The following is a 24,813-nucleotide window of genomic DNA, read 5'->3' as shown; positions in this document are numbered from 1 at the left end:
GAAGTGTTTCTGTGCAGCCCTGATCTCTTTGTGTAGTGGGTAAGGAATAAAGAATACAAGTCACGAGGTCAGTGGAGAAGAGTTTTTATATGAAATTGTGTATCTGACCGTAATTGCCATTTCTGATAATACCAACAAAAAAAAACTGGAATACATGATTGAGGTGACAAAATCTGTTGAACTTTTCTTATTTTCCACAAACTACCTGCCAACCTTAATTTCAAGACAGTCGCTGTTAAGAGCAAAGAAATGATGTTGATCCCAGAACACACACACACACACACACACACACACACACACACACACACACACACACACACACACACACACACACACACACACACACACACCATTGATTACCGATACTGGGCACAGACAGCTCTCCTCATCTCCAGCATAAACTAATTACTGAAGTTCAGCAGTGGTTTTTCAACAAACAGCTGCATCTGACAGTTCTGCTGCTTCACCTGCAGAATTTCATTAGAAGCAAAAGGATCATGAAGAGATGCAAAATTACCCAAAAGAAAAAGACATAAATGGCTACAATGAGACAAAAAAAAAATATGGAAAAAAGGCGTGAAAGAACTTTAAAGTGAAAACAAGCACAGAATTACACAAAGCAAACTTAAAAGGAACCACACTGTTTGCAGTCATTTAGTCTCTTTCAGTCTGGGTGTCTTGCTCCTATGTAGGGGAGGTGAGAGGCTTGTCACATGTCAGCACCCTGGGGCAAATCTGTCTTATTATCCATCCATGCACACAGTCTACACACACACACACACACACACACACACACACACATACACACACTCAAAATTGTAGAATTATCTCCAAAATGGCATTAACCAAACCAAAAATTCACAAAATACTAAAAACAACATTGGTGAAGTATAAAAAAAATAACAACCATAAACATACAATGACATCTGGCAGGCTTCTTTTTGTACTGCAAAACCTTTTTTTTTTTTTTTTTTCTTAAATTCTCTGGTGTTTTTGAGGCTGCTGCTGGCAGCTGTCTAGATGTGTGCCACCAGACACATGTGTTTCTTAATGTGCCCATGCCAATAAAAGCAATTGTAGTATAAATAGAAGTGTCTTTCATCAATAATTCTTTTCCCTTTTATTTTGTTCCCATCCGAGGAAATGCTTCGGAGCCACTCAGCAGATGTGACGCCGTCTTTGGTTCAGTGCTGCAGAGCTCTAAAGCTATAAAATCATCCATACAAAAAAACATCCTCAAAAACAAATATACAGCTATCACACATTGACTAATTATACACTTTGGGGGGAATCAGACATATCACAAAAAACCCAGATGGAACTTAATGTTGTGCTCAATTTGGTTTGGACACAGGAAACAAGTGAGGCACCCGTTAACTGTGTCCATGTGGACTGAGGCCTGTGGTGCAGACCAATATGGCTTCCATTGGAAATTAAAGCTTCATTTGATAATGTCTCAGATTTCACGCAGTCTGCAGCAACGTCTTGAGCTGTAGCGTCTCTTCCACTGATAACCTGTCGTGGTAGAAGCTGAGTCCCGCCAGGAGCTCGATGTCTCGGACTCGTGCTGTGTGAAACTGCAGCCAATCTTCCACCCACGTCAAGTCTGACCCGTTCTGAGGGGAAAAGTAGAAAAAAGGGGAAACATAAGAGAGAAAAGAGGAACAAAGAAAACGTATTAATTTGTTTGTTTTTTTCCACTGTAGGATCTGTCAGCAGGTTTCTACAGAGAGGCTGATGTGTAGAAAGGCGTAGGAGAGGACTCAGTGGTGTAACTCACAGCACAGCTCTCAGTGTGGTCAGGTCTGTGGGGCAGGATGAAGGACTTGGCCTGCAGGGGACCCTCGCAGTCAACGGGGCCGAAGGTCGAGTTCCCACAGCTGGTCAGGATCACGAAGAAATGTGTCGGGATAGGAGCTTCATTCCTGGAGAAACAAGAGATCTCAGGTTTTTTTTAAAAAACTGCTGCTTCCGTTATAGAAAGCTCTCATTTTAACTTAATGATTTGTGCTTAATTTATATGAGCTCCGCTGAGGTGGACAGGGTCAAAACTAACATGCCAGTCATGTTAAAGCCCCTCAAAAGTATTTCATCTATAAGGTAAAATAATCCTGTATTAGTCCCGCAGTGGGGACATTTACAGGATTACAGCAGCATAGTGGATAGTGCAAACAAGAGACATAGTAAAAAAAATAAATTAAAATGAATTAATTAAAATATAACTATAACAAAAAAATATTATATATACAGACAGAATAATTGTTGTATGACATCAAAATGAATAAATGCAGCTTTTGGGCTGTTAGTCGGACAAAACAAGTTATTTTAAAATGTCACTTTGGACTCTGAGAAGATAAAATCGGGCATCTTTTTCACCTACAAAAAATAATTAAGAAAATAGGAAGATTAATTGCTCATGCAACTAATTGTTGGATGCAGCCCTAATCGATCGCCTGAAGTACGTGCTGCTGACTTACCCTGAGATTGCTTTGAGCGCGTCAACATTTCCGTCATAGTCTTCATCAAATATCGGCCCACTCATGACGGTAACTCCGTTCAGCTGTTGTGAATATTTTGGAAGAAGGACATCATGGACATGGATCCAAACATCTGTGGAAAATGCACACATGAACCTTTTAGTTCTCCAAAGTTACCACACAACTGATGATGCTGTCGTCATTGGAGGGATACAGGTTCAAACTGAAGCTTATTAATAAGTGTTACCTTGTTTGTTTAATCTTTACTAAACACTACTGTGAGAACAAGATATAACGTGTTAATCAGAACTCATCCATAGAGGTTCACACAGTGCGGGCACAGCGATGTGCCACCAGGGGGCAGCATCTGTTCACGGCTTCATATATAGGCCTCAAACATACACAAACAACAGTTACATGGACGGGGTTTTCCTTCCAATGGGACCTCATACTAGTGAGAGAGAGAGTTTCCATTTATAGTGTGGGTGGTCCCAGTGGAAACCCGGCCAGAGCTGTGTTCTCTGAAACACTCAACTTTTCAATACATTCATCACACAACACCAATTTACAAGTTATCAAATAACATTGATCATTTAAAACACAAAAGAACGATTGCACGCGTACTCCCGTCTACTGTTTGTTAGAGCACAGTCTGGTGAGTCAGACCATCTAAAAAGTGAATGTTAATGTGAAGAAACCTTCAGCGCCTGCAGTCAGATGGCACAAGGATTAACTCTGGAAATGCTCCTCTAGCAAAACCTTTTGATTGTGCTTTAGATGAAGAGCTTGACTAAATTAAAGTACAGTAGTCCCACATAACCACAGGGGTTGGATCTTTGGACTCCTATCCTGTGTATTTAAGAACCAAAAGTACAGCATGTTTTTAAGAAAAAAGTATAATATTGAGCAATAAAAATGGTTCACGAGAACGGACAAACCACAATATCTGCACTCGGAAAACTAGAGTGTTTAACGCACAAAACAGAGTCTGACATAATGTCTGGTTGTGATCCAGAGTATCTCTTCACTCCACTAGATTCATTGAATTGTTCAGCTCTCATTCAGCTCTAAAGCTCCCATTCAGTCGGCAAATGAAGCCTTCTGACATCTCTGGAATTCAATATTTAACTCGTGCATCAGCATGATTCCCAGCTGCAGCTAGAAAACCAGGAGCAGAGATTTTGGAAGACTGACTCACCTTTAAATGCAGGGAACATTGGTGCCATGTTGCTCGTGATTAGAGAGTCTGTCTCGGTTCCGTTGGCGCTCAGATCTAAAGGGAGAAAATGAGAAGTGAAGTAAAATTGTATGCGTTTGCAATTTAGGTGTGGAATTAAAACGTTAACTGTATGTTGTAAAAGTCTGGCGTATACAGTCAGACTGGCTGAAACGGATACTTCACATGTTGGTGGAGATAAATACAAAGAGGTAAAATCATTTACAGCTGCAACTAACATTTCTTTTCAAATCTGCTTAATTTTATTCAATCCATCTTTTTTAATTCTTTTTCACAATAATCACAATAATTCCCGGCCAATTGACTTATCGATTAAGCAAGTCACAGCTCAGATTTCATTTAACTGCACAAATCAGAGCCATGAGGGAACTAAAATGTCTCATTTTGGTAAGACCAACATTCTTACAGCTCTTTCAGAGCTTTTACTTCTCTCTTTCAGTCAGTCACTTCCCTTTGTGGAGCTACCTGAAACCTGAATTTCATTAAAAATACAGTGAATCTACAGAGTCTCAATAAGGGGGGGGGGGCACTCTTTACTGTAGCAGACAAAAAGCATGGGTGCATTTTTACATGAGAATGTGGCTCTGAAACACGTCAACTTGAATTCAACACCCGGCTGGGGACGGTGTGCTGTGACCCCCTCCACTATTTACATACTCACTAACACTAACACACACACACACACACACACTCACTGGGGGGATGCAGCAAGCCGAAGGACAGAGCAGAGTTGTTTCTGTAGCGCAGACACAGCTGGCTGCTGGCCGGTGGGATGCGTACGTCAGCACGAACGCAGTCCTCCAACTCTGGGCTCAGGGGTCGGACTCTGGTCTGAGAGAGAGGATCAGTCAGTGGTTGGAAGTTTGGAGCGGGACACTTGCGTGTTGCGTAAGATCACTCGGCTTGGTTTTGCTTTGTCAGTGTCAGCGAGGACACTGCACTCGTTCTGTTTGCAGAGCTTTCTAAAGATAAGCTCTCAGCTCACTGCCCTCCCCTGTCATAGAAGACAATGTCATTTTTAATAAATCAAATTTGCGATTTTTGAATTTTCTTTATTCTAGGGCTCATAATTTCTAAATAATTTCCAAGAAGTTTCCAGGTATGGACCATATAAAACTTGGTGCTCATTATAAAACAATAAGACTGTTCACTTTGTAAACCTGACCTCCTATTTCAATCAACTGCTAGAGTAACGTAAAGAAACTCAGCGAATAGCAGGTCAGCTGTTCTTTTTACTAAATGCTAACATCAGCATGCTAACAGCTCGCAATGAAAGTATATATATATATATATATATATTTACCATGTTCAACATTTTAACTCAGCATGTTAGCACGCTAACATTTACTAATTAGCAGGAAACACAAGGTGTAGCTGAGACTGGTAGGAATGCCATTAGTTTTGCTGATATTTGGTCATATACCAAAATACTGGACGGATTGAGAGTTTTGACTAATTGATGGTGCTAAATAAAAGGTCATATGTTCACCTAATGCACTAGGATTCATGCTTTGAGGATCATGAATGGCTGTAAAAAAAAAAAAAATCATGGCAATCCATCCAATTGTTGTTGTGACATTTCACTCTGGACCAAAGCGGTGGACCAATATTACCATTCATACACAGTCAAGCTGCTAGCGTGGCTAAAAATGTAAAATTTGTTTACAGGCGAGCATACAATTCAAAATCAATGGGGAATAAATCTACACAAGTTTATAGAGCTCGTTATTGGAAACGTCTGTGAAAATATAAGGAAAATCTGAGATCAGCATTGTGTCTGAAAGAAAGGATAAAAAGCTGTGCATATTTTCAAACTATCCTATATGTGCAAGAATAGAAACGTAGCATGGCCTCACGCTTTTCAATGATTAATTGATTTTCTAGTGGGCAAATTAGCTTGAAGCTAGCGTCATATGGAGTTGTTAACTTTGACAAACTGTGAAATTGAAGTTTTCCGTGGGTGTACAAGTGAGTTGGGCAAAATACATAAAAAAAAAACTCAATCTAAGCCATGATTCTTTCAAGACAAAACACAGAACAGAGAATAAAGTACCACCATATTCAGCTTGAACTATGTTTGGGTAAAGCCGGAATGAAAACAAATCCTCACTAGCTCCATCATTCAGACAGAATAGTACAAACTCTCCCGGGAATGTATCACTCCGCCTGAAGTCATGATTTACACTAAACCTCAACCGCATAATGAGAAAGACAAGAAGTGTTTGAGCCAACATGAGCGCAGAAGATGAGTAACAGCTGCGTCAGAGAAGGGATTCAGATACTCAAAAACAATCTCCTGCCGTGCATCAACCACAGATGAAATACAGCTGGAACCATTCAACCGTACAGGCTATGTTTAGACTCACCAGAGGCTGGATGGTGTACGACACCCACAGGGGCATGAGGCGGTCTTTGCTGTATCCGTTGAGGTAGTTGGATTGGTGGAGAAGACAAAAGGTGGCGCCTGGTTGGACGACTCGAGGGGTGCCAAAGGGATGGTGGAGGCGACGTAAACTGGCTTTGACACCTAAAAAGGGAAAACGGATAAACATGACACAAAGTTTTCTGACAAGAAAATGAAAAGAAAAACAAAACAATACTCACTGGAATTAGTTGTCATGAGATCCCTGTTCATATCGGTCACCTGAAAATAAATTCTTGTCAGTATGCTTGTGGTAAATACATTCAAATCGACACTTTCACCATTCAGTGTATAAAGCCTGTGACGTTTTAAAAAAAAAAATATATATATATATATATATATATATATATATATATATATATATATATATATATATATATATATATATATATATATATTTATATATATATATATATATATATATATATATATATATATATAAATATATATATATATATATATATATATATATATATATATACATATACTCGAACGGGCTGAAGCACATGGAGAGGGAAACATTAACTGTAACACCAAAAAGGTTACGAAATAAGAGTCCACAGCCATGTTAGCGGACTCTGTGAGGCTATACATGGTGGATACACTGTGCTTTGAGCTACATGCTAACATAAATAAATAAAATGCTAACTTTTGCAAATTAAAACACAACTCAAATCCCAGCTGTGGCCGATGGCTTTGCAGGTATTTAGTATTAAAGATTTTAAACTGTTAAAGCACTTTCAAAAATTACAATTCATCCTGAGGGGATAATGAACGTGTGTATTTCTGTATTTCTACGGATAGAAGTTGAGACATTTACACCGGATAAGTGAAAACTGAGTGGCATTTATCCTCTGGGAACATCAATATCTTCATCAAATTCCATGTTAATACATCCAATAGTTTTTGAGATAGTTCAGTCTGGACCAAAGTAGTGGACTAATCTAACAGACAAGCACCGCCATGACCTCACTAACTTGTTGGCACGTACCGCTGCCTTGTTCTGGGATGTGCAGGTACACTGCAGATCGTCTGCAGGGACTGGGTCACTGGCCTCACAGGGGGTGTCATGGGAGAGCTGCGCTGGGTGGACCGGCAGGTGGACGGGATTCTTCAGAAGGTGGTTCAGACTGCCGTGGGTGCCGTTGTTTGGAGCGGGACGAATACCGAGAAGATCTAGAGCAGAAAGAGAGAAGCACTTTGTTTCTATCACACACACACACACACACTGGACTGAACACGGCATGTCAGCAATATTTTTGACAAACCTTTTCATGAATTCGGCCAAGTTAAAATAATATAATCATACAGTAGAGATACAAGGATTTGATGACACTAGTGACATAAGGGATCACACAGATTTCAAACTACTACATTTAAGCAAAAACAAAGGAAGAAAGTGGCCTTCATAAAAGGTTTCTTCATATCATATAGGTACTACCAGTCATATAGGGCTTTTTTTTTTCTTTTTGCAAGTCATATGTAACGGCCCATAATTGAATCGTATCATCTGAACAAATTACTTGGAAGAGAAACTGTGTACAATGAACCGTCTGTTGCTAACATGTTAACTAGATTTTGGAGAGCTTAACTTAACTGTAGTTGTGAGCAAATATAGTTTGTTCGTGTCATGCATGTTTTGTGTGTTACTCTTTGGTTGAAACACCTGAGTTAAACTGTGGATCTTCATCTGATGGTGTCAGTTCCTCTTTTTTTGACGAAATTTGGTTAATGTGGCCGCTCTATATTTCCTGCTTCTCTTTTTTTTTGGAGGCCCCAAACTAACGGAAAGTCGGTGGAGGGGAAGTGCACCTGTTTCATTTTCTGAACCGTGTTTGGAGATTTCTGTAAGAATTGCATTTTTCAGCAATTGGATGGCAAGCCATTCACCTCCAGAAACAGCTCAGAAACACAATTTTTGTCAATATACCTAAAAAAGTCTCTGGATGCCCAAAGTCAAAATACACCATTTAAACTGTTTGCAAAATGTGTGGGATTATCATAAAGTGGACATGTCTGCAAAGGGCAAACTCGTGGGTAAATATAGAACCCATTTTCATTCACTTAGTGGAAGTATTCCTTTAAATACTAAAATAAAAGACTAAAGAAGAAGCTACAGGAAAGGAGGATAAAGTACAGTTCCCTTACCACACATGAGGTTATATAATTCAATGTTTTCAAAAGGAGGCACAACAGTGTTTGCTTTCAATCCTGAACCGTAGCCAATGAAGATCGCCTGGAAAAAGTAGATACACGTTAACACATTGACATTAATGCATTTATTTGGAGACATTTGAAAATGAGAGAGTACAGTGAAGTATCCAAACAAAAGCGTTGGGGCCGCAAAGGGAAGCTTAATTTAAACTCTTTCTGTAAATAACACAATGTCTAACACGAGTAAATATTTGAAATGAACTAAAGCAGTACAATGACCTTACACAACCCTGAGCACTCTTCTAGGAAACATTTGGGTCGGGTGGGTTTGGGGATATTTGCAGGTGACTAAACTCTATTTTCAGCACACTTTTCTTTGCTGTGTGTAGATCTTTTTTTATGAACACACAGGTCTTTCTCTTAGAGAAGTCAGCACCTTTGTAAGCTAATTTAACCAGGTTCAAATTCCAGAGTGAACCACGTACGGAAACATCCGCTCACGTCTTGTGATGACTAACGTGAAGGTGGGCAGACACTAACACATTTCAAAATTAAACCAACTCCATCCACAGCAGAGAATGTGAAGGTGGAGAGCAACTTCTGAAAACAACTGGAATTACTGCACTAGAGTAGAGTTTTAGAGCTCCACAGTATTTTTTTGTTTGTCTTTGGTGTTATTCACAAACATAAAACAGCAAATACAGAGATGTATCTGTTATTTAGACTCAACATTAACTCCTAAATCTAGTGACAACAGTGGACCAAGTGTAACTGAAGCAGAAACACTTTCTGGAGGCCAGTCCAAGCACTAAAACATTCTACAAGTTCAAGGCCTTCAAGGCCTTCAAGGCCTTCCAGACTCCCCTATTTTCCAGGATTCAGGATATCGTGATAAACATGTATCATGCTGGATGAACACACAGTTCTTTCCTGCCTCTGACCTGCATGTTGGTGAAGAGGTTATCTGAGCCGTGGAATCCACCGTTGCAGTACTTGAGTTCCTGTCGGTTACTGTCGGAATAGAACAGAAACATTTTTATCTGAGGACTTCAAATAAACACAAAGTCAGAGAGAAGTGAAGGGTGGACGTTACAAAAACACTGATAGTTCTTTGCATGTGTTTTCATCTCACATTCAATTTCAATTTCACGGTCAGACGAGTTAAAATCTATATAAGCGAAAGAGCGAGCCGTTTCGCACTGCAACTGTATTAAAGTGGACTGAATTCTTCAGCTTGAAACAATTTTCCATGATTACATGGTTGCTATCCATCAAACGAGTTGTGCAACTCTTCTTCAACATACTATGCCTCATTCATTATAAATTATGGCAAACACTAATTACTGTAAATGCTTCAACTTCTGTGTGGCCAGAGAAAACTCTTTTTTTTGACATTTACGTTCGTAAACACACTCTGGTAAATTCCACTGCATATAAACTAAAGCTGATCTTACTTTGTACTGTCCAGTCCTGTGTTAACTCAATGGTAAGCACCATGGCTTTATATTTATATTATTTCAACTTTGTATTTTAGTCTTTTACCAAGCTAAAAGAATACAGTCGTAGCTCATTTGTTTTCTAGCTTTGGCTTAACTTTTAAGATTGACATTAAATTAAATGTACGGTAAAGGTAGTTTTGCATCCCTGCTGCACTTTAAATTCTCATTTAAATTCAATTAATGGAACAAAAATAACTGTGTTATTGTTTTTTTGTCATTTTTTTTCAAACATAAAGCACATGATTGCAAAATGCTTTTTACGTCACAGAGTAAAAACAAACCATACAACCATAAAACAAAAGTGGCTTATTTAAATGTTCTCCCTTCCAGTCAGTTAGAAAGCTTTTCTTGCTGGCAGGCCCTCCTTGCCACTGATTAGCAAGGTAATGACAGAGTCATTGTATTTTCTGTTTTGAAAATAATAAAGGAACATCGTAATCCTCCCCAAAACAAACAGCTGGATCAGCCCTTTTGGCTATTTTTATGCCACAGATAGCAGTTTGGAGAATGTTCTTTTTATGTCTTTTTGAAGGAACAGAGGAAAACTGAACATGTGCAAAATAATATAAGCTCAAAAGGTCCACAGGCTAATTTTTGAGTTTTCAACCACTTCTAATGTTCTTCTTCAGTGAATGGAGCTGACTTCTCCAGGCTGCATGTAGGTGAATATACACATGGGTTGTTTGGAGATGGTTGTGTAGCTTTTTCTTTTGTACTTCTACAACTGCATATTGTTTTTTTCATTTTTCAATAATGAGAGCGCCAGCAGCCAGAATCTGGCAAGTACATTCTGTGGCGTCATTCATTCCAAGGCCATGTCAGGACACCGGACATGGCCTGATTTCTTCCAGCATGCCGGGTTTGGACCGAAGCTGAGCCAGGCTCATTAAGGTACCTGGGTCTGCATGACATATTGTTGAGATTTTGGAGGAACTACAGTTACTCCCTTTTCTGTGTTGTTTTGAAGAGACATTTACGTGCGTTTTGGCAGAATCACTGTATCGGCTGGTGATAACATGCATTTGTATGAGGTCATAAAGTTCAGGAATGACTTTCCAAGCTCAAACGAACAAACACCAAAGGAGTTTGTCTGATTTAATGTTGGCTTGAACTATGCCTGTATTAGGTTTACTCCCCAGCACCACATGCTTTCCAAAAGTTGTCGTCTTTTCAGCTTCTTTATTCCATTCTTGACAAAGTTTGGTGACTTACAGCGCAGCCTGCCAGCCATTCTTCATGTAGAGGTGTCCTCTCTCTATGCGTTTGTTGTTAGCAAAGTGCATCCTTTTGGGGAGATTTTCTTTGAGGTACGGCCTCATTGGCTGGTCATCGGTCCTGCACTTCAGAGTAGACACAGCAGAGGAGAATCAACACACAGCACAGGCAGAATGGGATTGTTTGACGTGAGTTCAAGCAAGCAGATAACTTTTCATTGTTCTTATCAACACAAAAGTCACATTTGGAATACTTCGCATACCGACAGGTTCTTCATCAGACCTTCATAGTCAACTGAGGAGCAGAACACAGGGACAAGGTCAGCCACACTGGTTACAAACAAACTGACTCTGAGTGATACTGCAAAGCTGGGAAGAAGGGGAAGTCGGGTGTTATCAACAGGAACTCACAGGAGAAGAAATCCTCTGGGAGGCGACTTGGTCGGATGCGAGCAGCCGCGCCCTGGATGACAGCAAAGCCATCAGTTTTGTTCAAGTAGGTTGACATATATGCTGCCTTTTCACATGAAGCCTCCTCCATGCCTGTAAAAAAATAATGAATTTGTCCTCAGTTTTTGTATTCATATATGGTGAAGATTTGTGTTTGAATTTGTAAAGACTTGACAAATCTAGCTATGATTGCATGAAATATGTGAAGTTTGAGCACCAAAATCCATGACTCTACTGTGTGTGTATGATTTTTTTTTGTTTTTGCTGCTGTTGTTTAACTTGAATGCTCTAGGGACATAAAGGTTGATCTAGTCAGAAATGCAGTTACTTTGTCAGTTTCCCGGTTTAACAGCCTTTAAAATTATAGATTTATATTTGTGTGATATGTGAACACTGATGAATCCTTCTTGTTTCTTGTCCTTGATGGCTGGCTGCAAACTAATAACTACGACATCACAACAAAATGCATATCTTCTCTTGGAAATGATGTCTTAACTGGGCGTCGCCCCTAAACCACATTGATTCCCGCGCACAAAACATATGGTCTCCAGATGTCCAGAGACACTTCTCGTCACAAAGTATCCTGCTAACATACCACTGAGGACAGGTTTTACCAGATAACACACTAATTTTTCATCAGATTACTCTCTAACATGGAACTGTAGTTTTCTCATGTACCAGGTGCAGTCACTCAACCAAGTCAAACATTTGAAGAAGACACTAAGTCTCTGAAGTCCCTTTGAAACACAAAGAAAAAGACAAAAAGGGACGGAAAATATGACTTCCTCCGTTTGTAAAAATAATTCTCATTGCACATTTTAAAGAATTTATGGTATTTTACCTGAAAGACGGACTTCACTTAGACACTATAGACTGTATCACAGCTGTGTGGTTATCTCACCGTGGTCTGATACGATTATGATGTTGACACAGTGGTGCAGGTCTCTCTGTGTCAGGCCATCCATCAGCAAGCCCACAATCTTGTCCACATTTTCCAAGGCCCGAAGGACCTGAAGGCACACCAGCATTTAAAGCTTTCACAGAGTTCACGCGTTACTCAGGAGAGCAGGAGAACAATATTCAGGGAAACCATAAGTCCACCGTGAAAAACATCTCAAGAATAACTTGATTCAGCAAATAAGTAATTATCAAATTCAATGGACTAAAATGGCTTCGTCAGCATGGTTCATAACCTTGACTATTGTTTCCAAGGATAAAGAATGAACTTCATATATGTAGGTGTTCTGTCTCGTCTGTTGTTCTTGAAGGTAATCAACAACCAGCTTATAGTTGCAGGTTTAATGTTTAGCGGCAGGCTAACCTGGCTGCTCGCCGGTCCATAACGATGTCCTGATGAGTCAGGTTCCTCCAGGTACAAAGTGTAGAAGTCAGGTCTAAAATGTAGAAGGCAACAGTTAGGTGAGATGTTCAGTGGGTTTTGGTGGTGACTCACAACATAATATTTTTGAATGATGATGGAGAACATGTGATACCTTTCTCCCTGAGGTAAACTGAGCCATTCAAACACTGTCGACACTCTCTGCTCAAAAGGAATGCTCCTGTTCCCAAAAAAAAACCATATTATCTATGAACACATTAAAACACCACTACGGTATGCCATTAATATTCTTGTCATGAATTTAGAATTGTCGGAAATTTAGAACAAAATGGCATCGCTCTTACTTGTCAAACAACTTGTATAAGTCTGGGAAAGTGCCATTGATTCTTACATCTGAGCCAGGCCAGAAGAAGGTTCCTGCTTTTAGTTTCTGACGCATGGCAGTGATCCAGACCTGAGGAGAGAGGAGGGGAGGAGAGGGAAGGAGAGGAGGACAGATGAGGAGAGGAGAGGAGATTGAAGGAGAGGAGAAGAGATCAGGAGAGGAGAGAAGAGGAAAGGAAAGGAGTTAAAAGAAGAGGAAAACAATAGAAAGGAGACGGAAGGGAAGAAAGGAAAAGGAAAAAAAAAGGAGAAGACATAAGAGAAAAGGAGAGGATATGAAAGGAGAGGAGATGAGGAAATGAAAAAAGAGATGAGGAGACAAAAGAAAAGGAGGTGGAAGAGAAGAAAGGAAAAGGAAAGAAAAGGAGAAGAGATGAGAGGAAAGGAGAGGATATGAAAGGAAAGGAGATGAGGAGAGGAGATGAAAGCAGATGGAAAGGGAAAAAGGAAAAGGAAAGAGAAGAGATGAGGGGAAAGGAGAGGAAAGAAAAGGAGAGGAAAAGAAAATAAAGAATACAAAACCAGGGGAGATGAGTGTCATCTGGGTTCATGAATAATTCAGAGAGACTAAAACATAGCAGACTATTACCTCATTCGTTCATCTCAGCACATCTCATGTTTAGTCCATTAAGATAAAAGTGTAATCCCTCACAGCCCAACCAAGACTGATGGAAATCTAACTGCATATGTGGATGTTAAATCAATACTTATGAGACTGATCTGCAGGTGGAAGTGTTTTGTTTATGCAGCAGACTTGTAAACATGCTTTGGCAGATGCACTTAGTTGAATTGCTTCATTATGAATGAATTCATTCCAGGAGTCGTCACTCATTTATTTCTCCTTCACTCCTGGAAAGCTGCTGCATGGAGTATTTTCTAGAGGAGCCGCCTGTCACACAGTTGAGGAATTAAGGATTTAAGAGACCTCCCATTTAAACGGGAACCACAAAGCGTCTCAACAAGCACAACTCGCAGATCCTCACAAGCTGTCATTTTGCTCCAGCAGAATCCATAATTATATCAAGAAACTCATTACTGCAGGTGGGGGAGCGGAGTCTCGGCTAGGAAAATCTGAGCGCTGTGTTTCACATTTCTTACACAAGACAAGTGGCTTCTCCCGATTCATGTCAGGTTGACCCCTAAATCAGGGTGTTGTTAACGTCTATATGTTCCAGAAAATACTGTCTGGCTCAGAATCTCCATGAACTGTCCTGCTGTGGCCCTGATCAATGAAAACGTAATTCTGCTAAAGATGTGGGTATTAAGTTAGTTTTGGGACCAATATTCACAGAACAGTGAATTTCCACCTTTGCACACAATATCAAGGTTGCACTTACCGGCTCTCCTTGGTACCATTTTGGGTTGTATTTCTCGTCAGTTTTCAAGCTGAAGAAAGCGTTATGGGTCACATCGTACATCTTGTTGTCCACAATCCCATGAGATTCAGGATAAAGACCCTGCAGAAAAAAAACAAGTCAAGGCGGGGATTTAAAGTGATTATGTCCTCTCTCCTATATATATATATACTATATATATATAACTGGTAACCACAGCTGTTTATTTTAATTGCGGGGTCTGTTTTCAACCAAGAGAGGTAAAAGATGCTCTGTAAGCCCCTCAGTTCTGCTGCTGATCTTCTACAAAAGCTAACATAAGCCATTAAACCTCCACTGTAACATCTGTGCTACTATGAAGAGACACTGGGGGGGAAAAGCACCAATTCTCACAGTGCAGGAAAAAAAAGTACATTTACTCAAGTTGAATTTTTCTGTATTTTCCAAAAGGGGCATAATGCACATTTTACCCCACTCTATTTATTTCACAGCTGTAGTTACTTTTCAGGTTGGAATTTTGCATTAAGAATCAGATATATTAAACATAAAAAAATAAGATAAGATAAACTAATGAAATGAAATGCAATGTTAAAGGTTAAAGCAATGGTTTCCAACCATTTTTGACTTGTAACCTCTCTCTCAGAGTTTCTTTTTACGTTTTAGATATCATGACAGGAGCCTGTATAGTGAGTACTCTTTAATACTTAACTGGAAGTGAATATTGCTGCATACTTCTGTTTTGAAAGCAGGACTTTAATGAGTTTTCCCTCCACCACTGACAAAAAAAAGTCAGACAAAACAACATGTCCACTAAATCAGCACCTGACCCAGTGACCTGCCCAGAAAAGACTTACAGTCACAATGCTGTAGTGGTTGGGAAAGGTCTTTGTGGGATAAACAGGCCTCATGTATGGCGTCGTTGTTCCGTCATTTCCTGCAACACAGTAAAGTTCAGTCACACCGGGATGCTTAGTAAACCACGAAGAGCTGCGCGAGTCAACAACGTCGGTGACTTACGTAACTTGCTGATGACAGGAAGGTGGCTGCTGTGATCTTTCAGGTACTCCGCCCTGAAACCGTCCAAGGACACCAGGATGAGAGGAGGCCTGGAGAAACTGTGTGGGAAGACCGAGAGGAAGAAAGATGCTTTAAGTGGACACTGAGGTGCTTTTGTGAATGGGAAACAGAACAACTACTCAGCAGGAGACATGGATATCTTTGGCACCGGGAGTGTTGCAGTAGTGTTGTACAGTAGGACTGTGTAGAGAATACAAAGCAGGTCTTTCACTGGACAGGCAAGAGGAAAAAAAAGTGAATCACAGACCACACAAACACACAGAGGAGGAGAACAGGAAGAGAAATGTGACTAAGAGACGTCTGTCGTTTACTGAAGCAAGGCATCGCCCATATATTGGGAGCGCTACAGTCATTTAATTATCTGCAAGAGTTACAGGTTATTAATGCTTTACAGCGTGTGATTAGTTATACAGGCATCAAAATATTGCAGCGACATAGGGCTAGGTATTAATTATCAACCAGAGGTATCGGATAGGGTCAAGTAATGCAGGATGTCGTTAAATGATGGGTCATGTGACTGTCATTCATCTAATGTCAATATATTAAAAAATATTCATGTGTCATGTAAATGATTAGAAACCATTCCAATAATTTGTATATAATTGGACCATGAAATCAGGAATGAATTAAAGATTTTACAAATTGATTATTAATACAATAATATTACACAATAATTGTATATTAAAAAAATGAACATGTTGGAACTGCTGATTGAACATTGAAAACATGTTCAATCAGCAGTTTTGAGAAGAGCTTCCTCTTAGCGTGTTAAGTTTTCATAAAGTAAACGTGTGGTTTACCAACAGAAACAACAGAGACAAACCCGAGACAACAAGTGACTTTGAGATAAAAGTACAGACAACATTCATTTCCTTAAAGACACTTTCAAACCAAAAACAGCTTCGATGGAGCCACGGGTTTTCTTTTCCATAGTATAATAAGTCTGTCTGGGGTTACTCCCTTACCAAAGCAGAAAGACACAAACATGTGACCACACACTCATACACACACACACACACACACACACACGCACATACACTCACTAACACATGCCTGATTACTCAGAGTCATTAGCCTGGATTCCATAAAAATAGTTGCTTTCTTTTTTTTTTTCAGAAAACCAACACCGTCATAAAAGAAAGAATCCTGTGTTTGGGTTATTTACACACTGCTAGAAGACAGACAGTGACAGAAAAGCCTTTCTATTTTTCTCTGTGGTCACAGTTTAATTTCCACCAAGAACTGCCTGCTGGGAACAACGGGCTCAACTCAGGAAAAACTGTGGGAGTTACAGATGAAAAGCTTCATTCTCAGCACCAAAACATGCTGAGAGATATTGCACAGAGGAGGAGAGAAGCTGCTGTAATCCAAACTAGGCCAGCTGAGATTTGAGGTATTGTTGTCCATTAAAACCACATCAGTTCTCACAGTACACCAGCAGAACAAGAGTATTGCATTACCCAGGTGGACACTGTGACTGTTGAATTCCCTCATCTGCTGCCTGCAGCCAGAGCTCACCTTCAGCTGGAAAAGAGGAGTGTTCAGTCAGTGAAAAGAGGCACATTATTATAGAGTTACACCCAATACTGAAAGACCAGACCTAAAAAAGACTAAAGAACCAGACTGTTGGGAGATAAAGTGTGTTGGGACTGAGCCGAGAAATCCTATAAGCCCCCAAAAAACTATCTATCTTGAGGTTGTTTTGTTTTAACTTTTATTTTTACCAGGATATATTCCCATTGAGATTAAAAAAGTCTTTTGCAAGGAGGTCATGGCCGAGACGGCAGCATACAAGTTTCAAAAAACAGACTTAAAACAAAACAGCAAAAGAGTTAAGAAACTACATAAGAGAGAAAACAAGTTTTTACACACAATATGTATTTTGTTGAAAAAGTCTTACATTAACAGCATATGCCAAGACTTATATAAGTGTAACGCCCCAAAAAAATGTGGTTTGTATTTCCTCTTAAAAGAAAAAAAGGGCCGAATGCTAAAACTTCTGACGTGAAAACACCAATTCTAGAGTCCTCGAGCCAGTGTTTGGTTTGTCCATTCTGGGCTACTGTAGAAACATGGAGGTGCAACATAGCCGACTCCGTGAAGAGGACCCGCTCCCCTATGTGAAAAATAAATAGCTTATTGCAAGGTAACAAAAAACAATTCTTATTTTTAGGTGATTATACACTGAAGAAAACATAGTTATTGATATTATATTCCATTTCTGCCAATAGATCCCCGTAAACTCTACACTGTGGCCCTTTAAGAGTTCACCTGGGTGGGGCGTGGTTGGGATCAAGTGCTGGCGACTGAAGGAAACAACCCCACTACTGTCATCATATTTTGATGAAAAACTCATCAGCTGTTTCCAACTGAGAAAATATGTTTTCAGGGCCATTATTGCCCATTTAATGGAATAATTCGGTCATGTCAGTGGAATACAAGAGGATGTGAAAGTGCAGAAATGCCACATTGTTATCCACAGATTCATGACACAAAGAGACTGAATGTGTCCGGTGTTCCTTGTGGCCACTGAAGTCTTTCCACTGCTTTTGAAACTAGAAGAGAGCAAAACTCTGCGAACCACATGAATATGTTGCGTAAGATCACAAATGGATGACGACACGGACAGACTCCATGAACCCACGACGACACACTCGACCAACACATTACTCAATCCGATTTTGTGCTGGAGGGGATTGTTGTCATGCAACAAAACAGGGAGAAACAAAACAGTAAAACAGCTTTTCTTAAAAGAGGTGTGGTCATTTCACTAGTGACCACATCATCAATTGAGGCCACACATTCATGCGAAACAAGAGACATCACTATCTTTGACTCATTTAATGTACGTAATCTGAGAAAACTACAGCACCTACAACATGCGCAGATCCTTTAAACCTGCAAGCAGTCGCCCTATTACACATCTGGCAGACACAACAACATTAGCATTACACAGTAGCTCTCCACCACAAACACATCTGGCTCTCTAGCTGCCAAATACTCCACTATGTTCACTAGCTAGGCGTTAACCGCGTCAGCCCGCAGAGTGCAGGGTGACATCTCTTCTCTCTTCCTGTAAAACCTGAATGATATTTTTGGGGGACTCAACTCTAACGGTTACGTAAATGTGATGATAAATGTGTGACTTGGGGTGATTAGCCGACCCCACCTGTCGAATATATAACAACACTTGATCATTCGCTGTGTGAGGAAGCTCGCAGAGCAATATCATAGTGAGTGTGTTTAGATTTCACCAGACAAAACCTTTGATTACATTTCCAAAGAACGAGGTTTAAATTATACATTTAACCTCTATCCTCCTCCTCCTCCTCCTCCTCCTCCTCCTCCTCCTCCTCGTGATACAACAACGTGGGTGAAGAGTGAACAGTTTACAGAGTCTACAGCTCGCTATATTAAGATGTATTCAGAAAAAACAAACACAAAATCTGGGATGTAAACAGAGGATGATGCTTTTAGTGAGGAAACAAAATGAAAGACAGAAAGAATCACATAAATAAGACTAGTGTTTATTTTGGTGTTGCAATAAAGTGTGATTTTAAAGTAAATCTTCAAGTATTTGTCAAGCACTTGTAACACCGGCCTAATACAAATGGAATGTATCCTCTTATTATTTTCTCCGGAGCATTTGGAAACAAACTATGTCTTGCTCAAGGTCATTCCGACAGTATAAGTGAGTCTCCTGTTAGCAGGAAGCTTTGGACCACCTCTTTCACCTTTACAGCAACCCGTCCTCCCAAAACAATCTGTCAAGTCTGCTGCTAACTGGACACATGACAGAGGGAGTCTTAGCACGTCGGTGAGAAAGCCCCTCCTCACTGCCTCTCGAGGCCAGCAGTGCGGTTTGGACCGAACACAGGGATGCCCCGTCTCAGGAGACAAGTCGCTGTGGTCTGTAAATCCACGGGAAAAACCACTCTCAGCATTTTCATGCAACACACTGGGAGCCTCAAGGAAGAAGTGGAGTCCTGGGTTATTTTCATTTCTTTTAATCTGCGTCCAAAGGCCTTACCAAGAAAGCAGCGTTTACGAAAGATGTAGACGTTCCAACAAAGCTGCATAGATGTGGAAAAACGGCAAAATAAGAGTCTGGGTGAGGGCAGAGTCCAGATTTATGCTTCCCAAATGGCTTTCATGTCAGCTGGGTGGGGAATATAAGTTAAAGAGGAATGCCGCAGCAGAGAGCACACCCCGCCCAGGGCTGGCGACAGTTGCCCACAGTCACCACCGCCGCCCCCGAAATGGAAGAGGCGTGTTTCGGCAAAGCGGTTTGCAACAAATGAATGTACTGCACCGCTGGCCCACGTATAACCAGAGGGGATCTATAGCTGCAGATGACATGCCAACGTCGGGTGAACATTCCTGTCTCGCTTAAATGCGTGTTTACGGCGCGTTTTGCAACAGTGGCTAAAAATAAAAAAAAAAATAAAAAAAACTTGGATTGCACCGCCCTGATAGAAACACATCCTGTAAACAACTAATACGCAGTTTCGGTATGAAATCTTATCTGTAAGAACAGCAATATTTGCAAATGGGGCTCAACAGGTTGTTCATAAAGCCAGTCAATAAAGCCCATATTTGTACGTTTTTTACATGATTATCTTTTCAATCATTTTAATGGTAGTTTTTTGTTTGTCTTGTAAAAGATAAACTAATCCTTATAGAAAGTGCTGTCTAGTGTGCACAGATCAATTAGTTAGTTAGTTTAATGTATTGCTGGTTCAGGACACAACAGGAAGACATTTAACAGCAGAGTGCTCCACGACAACATCCCAAACAATCACGAAATAAGTACAACGAAATGTGTGTGACACACATTCATAATAAGGACACTGCTGGGTGTCAAAATGGTCTTAAAAACACAACAAGGGTGTCGCCAAATTCAGAACTGTAAAACATCTCAATTGTAATAATAATTCTCTGTATTTTTCGTATTTCTCACAGAAAAATCATATTGTGTATTCTTGAAGTCTAAACAATGGGTTCATTGCATTTCTTAAGTTAGACTAAATAACATTTGCTAAACCATTCATTTTCAAAACGGAATCAAAAACACGCTCCAGCTGTGAGATGAAGACAGCGCTCACCTTTTTCATCGCTGCTCTTTCTCAGTGAAAGCACCACCACCAGAATGACCACCAGCAAGCACAGCAGCAGAACCTGAAATCCAGAGAACAAATCAGCACATTTTGAGGAATCATAAACTTCCACCCTCCCATTGTTGTCTAAGGACGGACAGTGTTTGTTGTTCAGTCCACCAATTCGGTCCAGACTGCAGTCTCAACTGCTATTGGATGATTTGCCATAAAATTCAATATGAAAATTCATGTTCCCCACACGATGAATCCTACAAACTTTGGTGATCGTCCGACTTTTCCCTCTAGCACCACGATGAGAACACAATCATGTTTTTTAGTGAAATGTCTCAACGACTATGTATGGACTGGTGAGAAATTGGATTCAGACATTCGTGCTTCTGAGATCTACCGACTTGTCAAAATTGAGTCCAATATTTTGGTTTATGACTAAATACCTACAAACTAATTCCCATAATCCTCAGATGTGCTTTACTAATGCTAACATGCTAACCCGCTAAACATCTGCATGTTAGCATTGTCACTGTGAGCGTCTTAGCATGCTGATGTTAGCGTTTAGCTCAAAGCACCACTGTGGCTCACAGCCTCACAGAGCCGATAACAAGACTTTTAGTAATATTAACTTTATTTGTCCAATATTTGATTCATTCATTTTTTTGTACTTGTTTTTTTGGTGAGAGTTCATCTTTATTCAAGATGGAATAAGGGTCTTGCCGCCCTGAGCGAGGGTGGGACTGTTATTTATTTCTTTAACACTGCCCAGTGTAACCGAAGCATTTGCGGCTTCCCCCATACGCCATCTACAACGATCCAAATGTAATCAGTAACTGAAAAGTGAAAGAAGAAAGTATAGTTTAGCTGCTTTTTATCAGACGCTCGACTCATATCGGCCCAGAGATGGCTGCTCACTGCGGGCGAATGGTTTGTAATTTGAGGGGCATTTCAAAGAAGTCTGTATCTGTTTATTTAGAGAGGTGGGTGTTCAGCGGCTGCTTACTTTGACGCCCCCTGACACCTACACCAGGCCTGCAGCGGTTAACATGGTTGTTTAATTAGTGTGGAGTTAGAAAGCAGTATTTTCAAAAAAGTGTTTAATCAATCTAACCATCTTGTGACCCCCTCAGATTCATCCTGGCACCGCTTACTGGGGCCCGACCAGAAGGAGCTACTAAAGTGGAACTGTGAATGCTTCCTCATCACATGACATCCTCCTCTCCACTGAAAGACGCTAAATTATCATATTGAATTCATCTCCCAGCCCAAATTAAAGTTTATATACTGTATAGTAAAGCTTATTTATCTTTTCTGTCCTCATCTTTTCACCAGTGTTGACATATACGATTTCAATTAAAATGTAGAGTACAAATCCTCTTTTTTCCAATGCAGACCAAAATATCTTTGTTCCGTTTTCAAAACTAAGACTTAAAATAAAGCTATATAAGACGCATAAATCCAACAGACACTCCCTTGTAGGAGCATGTTAAGCCATCGTTGATATACACAAGGAACAAGTTACGTTGGGGCTTATTTTTCCTTGTTTTAAGACAAATACAACGCTCTGACTGAACAATAGATGATACATGTTCATGCTGTACTCATTCATGCCCTTTAATTGAATCATTCTCAAATCTGTAGCAGTCAGTCTTAAAAGCATCACCCATGAGTAATCCATTTAGTATAATTCACATACACACAATTCCTAGACGGGTATGAAAATATGCAGCTATGTGTGCGTGCAGTCTGGGTTTGTGCACTTATTTTCTCCAGCTAAAGATGTGTGTGTGTGTGTGTGTGTGTGTGTGTGTGTGTGTGTGTGTGGGGGGGGGGGGGGGGGGGGGACTCTTGGGAAAGACGTGGCTTTCGTGGGTTGTGAAAGTAAACAGTCTGTCTGGTGGAAACCTACTTGTCTGACTACCTTCAGTTTTCTCTCTATTGTCTATACAGTAAAGACCTGATTAGATTGTTGGTAGTCCAAATGAAACTGCGACGGCACAACAAAGTCCACATGACGAAAAAAAAGCCATAAAAACTGTCTCAGACGAGTCTGAAAAACGAATAAGTAGTCCTAATGTTTGAGTAAAAATAGCCGCGCTTTCTATCTTTAGTGCCAAGATGTTGCAATCATCCTTTTGCAAGATCGTAAACAACACTGCAGTACATCAAGCACCAATATCACAATTACAAACAGATGTACAATGACTGATGTATGACAGGAAAGAGTATATTATCGTCTAGACGTTGCCACATGTGTATTTAATCAGCACCAAGCAGCTGAAAATACGAGTGCCTGTGGTTTTAGCTAGAGTTTACTAGTAAACAGTTTAAAAAGGTGTGTTAACTGTCAGATGACTTCTGACTGTACGGATTATATTTCAGCAGATCAATCCTTTTTTGTCATTCTTTTACTGTAAAATAACATGTTTTTTTTCTGATATAGCCCTTACTACAGCCAAATAAAGGCAGCGTAGTACATATAATGACATTTTTATTATGGTTTCAGTCTCCATGTAAAGCAGATTTGAGCAGATTAGTTGGTAATGTAAATAATCTCTAGTTGCAGCTCTATAACTCCTGACATTCTTCAATTCAAAAACAACACCTCTCCCTTCACTGGCTGTCCCCTCCCCTGACACGCCTCTAAATCCCTGAAAGAGTGAACTATTGCATTGCTCTCAAACGGTCAGCTGAAACGTTCCTCTTCTGGATCACAATCAGTACTGTAAAGGTCCTTTCCTGTTGAAATATAATAACTGTGGATCATCTCCACCTGTCGAGACACTTCTGGCCTCTGTCTTCTTGCACTGGGGTGAAAACATTTGGTTTGCACATTCACACAGGCAGCACTGACAGTCTCGACTCTTTGACAGCTGTGGATTACACGAAGAGCAAACATGTCGACCTCAGACTGTGTGTTTTTGATTCCTGGTGATTAATGATTCATTTCGTCTATGAAATGTAAAAACAAAAAAAAAAAACATCTTCAAACGTCTTGTTTGGTATAACCAAGTCCAAAACCCAAAGATTTGCAGTTTACAATCATATTTGACAAAGAAAATTCTCTAATTTAAGAAAATATTTGGTACTTTTTCAATATTTTTGATGGAAAAATGACAATTAATCAATTATCAAAATAGTTGCTGACGTTGTTTTTTTTTTTTGTTGTCGATCGACTAATCGTTCCAGCTCTAACAACCACTGTAAACTCAGAATCTACTTGAGTTTATGGACACATTTCAAGTTTATAGACACATGTTATGGTCCTACAGTAACACTAGAACGCCTTTTAAAAGATACAAATAGCACTTAGATGACTAGATAAAGTTTAATGAGCACAACACAGACGCACTTTATTAAAGCTGTTTTTGAAAATAGAGTAAAAAGGTGCAGCAAGAAACAATTTGTGATTAAAAAAAAGCTCTTTTTTTTTAAACAAATAATCTGTGATATTTTACTGTAAGAGTGTGAAAGTGGCCATCATGTGGCCTTCAATTAATGTTTGTGGTGTAGAGCTAGAGAAGAGTTAGGTGGTCAGACATGGAGGCATAAGCTTCATTGAACGTACCCCAGTAATGATTTTACAGTGGTTACTCCTCTTCTTTCCCCGTTCAGTGTTTGTCCTTTGACTCTCCAGCTGTGGTGTCCCAAACAAAGACGCAGCCTGTTCAGCCGAGGGGTCCTCTCCTTTGGTTACTTCCATGCTGCTGAGCGCTGCAAAACTCCTGCCAGTGTGTTCCAGGAGGGACTGTGGGGCAGGCAGAGCTTCACCCTGGTTGAGGAGTGTGTGTGTGTGTGTGTGTGTGTGTGTGTGTGTGTGTATATATATATGCTGCTGTGTGGGATATTAACCCTCTGCTCAAGGGTAGCACCGCCTTACTTCTTGACGTCTCCAGAGTTTACAAAGCAGCAGCATGTGATTGATCTAAGAGAGAGAGAGAGAGAGAGAGAGAGAGAGAGAGAGAGAGAGAGAGAGAGAGAGAGAGAGAGAGAGAGAGAGAGAGAGAGAGAGAGACAGTGGCTGCGGACCTCAACGGTCTGCTATTTTGGCTCAAGTGTAATTTTTTTCCAGTGAATTCTGTTCTCCAGTAACTTTATTCTGATGCTCGGACACTTTA

At 40.1% G+C, this 24,813-nt stretch overlaps 1 protein-coding gene across 1 annotated transcript; it reads right to left on the bottom strand.

The window, feature by feature from the left end:
- Positions 1-67: 67 nt before the first annotated feature.
- On the bottom strand, positions 68-24,599 carry enpp1 (ectonucleotide pyrophosphatase/phosphodiesterase 1). The gene is made up of 23 exons (XM_068737305.1): positions 24,264-24,599; positions 20,693-20,765; positions 17,048-17,111; positions 15,528-15,625; positions 15,365-15,444; positions 14,514-14,633; positions 13,137-13,246; positions 12,947-13,012; positions 12,775-12,847; positions 12,355-12,463; positions 11,415-11,546; positions 11,267-11,298; positions 11,002-11,129; positions 9,232-9,301; positions 8,285-8,372; positions 7,128-7,312; positions 6,319-6,358; positions 6,081-6,241; positions 4,410-4,545; positions 3,676-3,750; positions 2,478-2,610; positions 1,781-1,925; positions 68-1,616 (listed from the first exon to the last, which is right to left on the bottom strand). The coding sequence occupies exons 1-23, from the start codon at positions 24,396-24,398 to the stop codon at positions 1,464-1,466; spliced, it is 2,406 nt and encodes an 801-aa protein (XP_068593406.1). The 5' UTR covers positions 24,399-24,599; the 3' UTR covers positions 68-1,463.
- Between the last annotated feature and the right edge of the window lie 214 nt (positions 24,600-24,813).

This window comes from Cebidichthys violaceus, unplaced genomic scaffold (assembly GCF_023349555.1).
Source record: "Cebidichthys violaceus isolate CVI_PGR_0920_01 unplaced genomic scaffold, fCebVio1.0.p SCAF_78, whole genome shotgun sequence".
NCBI lineage: Eukaryota > Metazoa > Chordata > Actinopteri > Perciformes > Stichaeidae > Cebidichthys > Cebidichthys violaceus.
Note: the sequence above shows the minus strand (reverse complement) of the source record. Positions and strands in the feature narration are given on the sequence as shown.